Genomic DNA, 3,817 nt, shown 5'->3' with positions numbered 1-3,817 from the left:
CCCCCGACCTGGAGCCAAGCGCGCCCCCTTCATTTGTTCCCCTTCTTGAAGCTCATTTTCATGACGTGGAAAAGCCTGATCCAGGGCAACAACAGCACCACACACACACACACAGTCCACACCGGCCGCCCCGCAGCACACCGCACAACACACACCCGCAACACCTGGGAGGGAGCGAGCCCGCGCTTCCGCCCGCCGCCCCAAGCTCGCCGCTCCGCCGCTGGCCGCTGCCCGGAGAAGGCGGCGGCGGCGGCGCTGGAGCCTGCAGCAGCCCCTCTCCTCCCTCCTCCATTGAGTGTGCCAAACAGCAGCTCTGCATCCTAAAGAAGACCATTGAGGGGCTCATTGCATTCCCAGCACGTTTCAGGCTTGCTTCTTTTTTTTTTTTTTTCCTGCCTTTTTTTTTTTTCCCTTTTGCCTCAGCTTCAGCAGGAGTAGAGAGAGAGGGAGAGAGAGCCACAGAGAGGGAGAGGCAGAGAGAAACAGCAATCTTTAAACTCGAGCTTTTTTTTCCCCCCCCTTTCCCTCTTTTGCTTTTTTTCTATTGTAACGATGTGCTAAAATCTCTCCTGCAAACCGGTAAGTACAACCTTTCTGGATCCTTTTGTTTCCGCCTAGGGTCAAAGACACCCCCCTCTTCCAAAAAGAAGATATAATAATCCTCTTTATTTATTTTTTTATTTTTATTACAGCCCTTGCAGAAGAGAAAGAACTTAATATTTTGCAAAGGAGACAGAGAGACTGATACTGCAATATAGCTCTCATCTCTCTCCCTTCTCCCCAATTAGATGCTGGTTTTAATTGCAGAGGGTATTTCTCTTTTCGTGCTTTCAACCATCTCCTCTTTCCCACAGGGGAGGGTTTCATTTGCAAGTTGATCCTAAGGATTTCTGTTCCTCTGGCATTTCTCTCCCCTAAATGCATCTTTCTGCTCTTAAGTTTGTGGATGGGGGGCAAATTTTTCTAGTTCTTGCACGAGGAAGGCAAAAAGGACCTTTTCCATTGAGAGATTAAGACTAAAAGCAACGATCGCTCCGAATGATTCTAATGGGCATTTCAGGGATTCAAGGAAGGCTGCATCACCACCGTTATTATTACCATCCTTAGCGTTCCTCTGTGCCCATACATTTAAAATATCTGGTGAAAGGAAGGGTGAAACCATATGTTGAAGGAGCTGCATCTCATTAGTGCAGCATTATTTTCATCTGATTGGAGAAGAATGGTGTCTTCATTCGGGAACGTATATAGTAGGATAGCAAATTTATCGGCTGGTAAGTGTCAAGGTTTTTTTTTTTTTCTTCCACTTTCAGCTTTTTAACCGGGTCTCCTGCTTGGTCCTGGGGGCACAAAATGCCCTAATCCAAGGCAGGCTGAGCGTTTCAATCCTAGGTGCCTCTTTAGCTGTCACTTCCCTTTAGATCTGCTGATCGCATGGGCATGTGCTTTAGAAAGATTAATCATCTCTAAACGCTTTAATCAGCTAAAATGACTAATATGTGGTGTGTATTTATCTGATAATATACCAGTTGCATTAATTCACCGGCGCATTTGCGAGGGGAAGCTTCCCTTTCGAATCAGGGCTGTTAACCATTTACTCCGGTAAAGATACTGTGGGGATTTCTGAGGGGATCCGTTCTGCCAGGGACATCAGCAAACCCTGCACACTCCTCTGAACTTACGTGTGGAATATATTGAGCCGGGAGGGAGAGGGGTTCGAGGGTTGAGGCTCAATAACTTTGGGAGTTTGCATGGAGGAAGGATGGAGTGCGACACCGGAGAAATCTGCCCACTGGTGTTTTCCCCCCCCGTAGCCAATGCGGGCTGTGATGGCTACAAAGCACCCGAGTGTGAGATCTGTGGAGTTCCAAATGCTGGTCCTACGGTGGAAATCATGTAGAGATGCAACACGTCCATCCTGTGTGTGCTCGTGTTGCTGTGTGGGGCTGCATGTGCCGTCCTCTTTATAGGTGGCATTTACCACGGGGAGGGGGAGAAGGGAGGCTGCTATCGCGTGATGGAACCGTCTACCATCTCTTAAGTATAAATCAGGGCAAGGCTCGCCCATCCCACACCCCTGGAGTTGGTTGTGAACGTGTGCCCAACAATTGCTGAACTTTCCAAGAGCCTAACACGAGTCTGGCAGGTAGGGGCTTAAATAAAAGGAGCGGGGCAGAAGTACTGAAATCTGCATTTTTCTTCCCGTTGCAGTTTTGTAAACACCAACAAATGATGAAACCTTCCACGGCAGAGACACTTCATAAAGGAAGGATGTTGTGGATAATTCTTCTAAGCACAATTGCTCTAGCATGGACTACACCTATCCCCTTGATAGAGGACTCGGAGGAACTGGATGAGCCCTGCTTTGATCCATGTTACTGTGAAGTGAAGGAGAGCCTTTTCCATATACATTGTGACAACAAAGGATTTATAAATATTAGTCAGATAACAGAGTCGTGGTCGAGACCTTTTAAACTTTATCTGCAGAGGAATTCCATGAGGAAATTGTACACCAACAGTTTTCTTCACTTGAACAATGCTGTGTCTATTAACCTTGGGAACAATGCACTGCAGGACATTCAGACAGGGGCTTTTAATGGGCTCCGAGTTCTGAAGAGGTTGTATTTGCACGAAAACAAATTGGACATTTTCAGGAACGACACTTTCCTGGGTTTGGAAAGTCTGGAATATCTGCAGGCAGATTACAATGTCATTAAACGGATTGAAAGCGGGGCATTTCGAAACCTGAGTAAATTGAGGGTCCTTATCCTAAATGACAATCTCATCCCCATGCTTCCCACCAATTTATTTAAGTCTGTGTCCTTAACCCACTTGGACTTGCGCGGGAACCGGCTAAAAGTCCTTTCGTACCGCGGGATGTTGGACCACATTGGCAGGAGCCTGATGGAGATCCAGCTGGAGGAGAACCCGTGGAACTGTACGTGTGAGATCGTGCAGCTGAAGAGCTGGTTGGAGCGCATCCCCTACACTGCTCTGGTGGGGGACATCACCTGCGAGACCCCCTTCCACTTCCACGGGAAGGACCTGAGGGAGATCAAGAGAAGCAAGCTGTGTCCCATGCTGTCCGACTCCGAGGTGGAAGCCAGCCTGGGCATCCCTCAGCTGTCGTCCAGCAAGGAGAACGCGTGGCCTACGAAGCCTTCCTCCATGCTGTCCTCCTTCCATTTCACCGCCTCCTCTGTTGAGTACAAAACGTCCAACAAGCAGCCCAAGCCCACCAAGCAGCCCAGGGCGCCCCGGCCTCCCCCGACCCCCCGCGGCCTGTACCCCGGGCCCAACCAACCCCCCGTGGCTGCTTACCAGACCCGGCCCCCCATCCCCATCATCTGCCCCACCGGCTGCTCTTGTAGTTTGCACATCAACGACCTGGGCCTGACGGTCAACTGCAAGGAGCGAGGGTTCCACAACATCTCCGAGCTCCTGCCCAGGCCCTTGAACGCCAAGAAGTTGTACCTGAGCGGGAATTTGATCCAGAAAATCTACCGCTCCGATTTCTGGAATTTTTCCTCCTTGGATCTCTTACACCTGGGGAACAACCGGATCTCCTACGTGCAGGACGGGGCGTTCATCAACCTGCCCAACCTCAAGAGCCTGTACCTGAACGGGAACGACATCGAGCGGCTCACCCCGGGCATGTTCCGGGGCCTGCAGAGTTTGCATTACCTGTACTTCGAGTACAACCTGATCAGGGAAATCCAGCCGGCGGCCTTCAGCCTCATGCCCAACCTGAAGCTCCTCTTCCTCAACGACAACCTGCTCCGCACGCTGCCCACCGACGCCTTCGCCGGCACCTCCCTGG

General features: G+C 50.5%; 1 protein-coding gene across 1 annotated transcript; it reads left to right on the top strand.

Annotated features, from left to right (window-relative positions):
• Positions 1–447: 447 nt before the first annotated feature.
• Positions 448–3,810, top strand: SLITRK3 (SLIT and NTRK like family member 3; the record flags this gene model as incomplete). The annotated part of the gene is made up of 3 exons (XM_029962356.1): positions 448–579; positions 693–1,271; positions 2,209–3,810. A coding segment is annotated over exon 3 (1,584 nt), but the record flags the coding sequence as incomplete, so codon positions are not given.
• Positions 3,811–3,817: the final 7 nt, after the last annotated feature.

Source organism: Manacus vitellinus, unplaced genomic scaffold (genome assembly GCF_001715985.3).
Source record: "Manacus vitellinus isolate BGI_N305 unplaced genomic scaffold, ASM171598v3 scaffold_45_pilon, whole genome shotgun sequence".
Classification (NCBI taxonomy): domain Eukaryota; kingdom Metazoa; phylum Chordata; class Aves; order Passeriformes; family Pipridae; genus Manacus; species Manacus vitellinus.
This window is presented reverse-complemented; position numbering and strand designations above follow the sequence as displayed.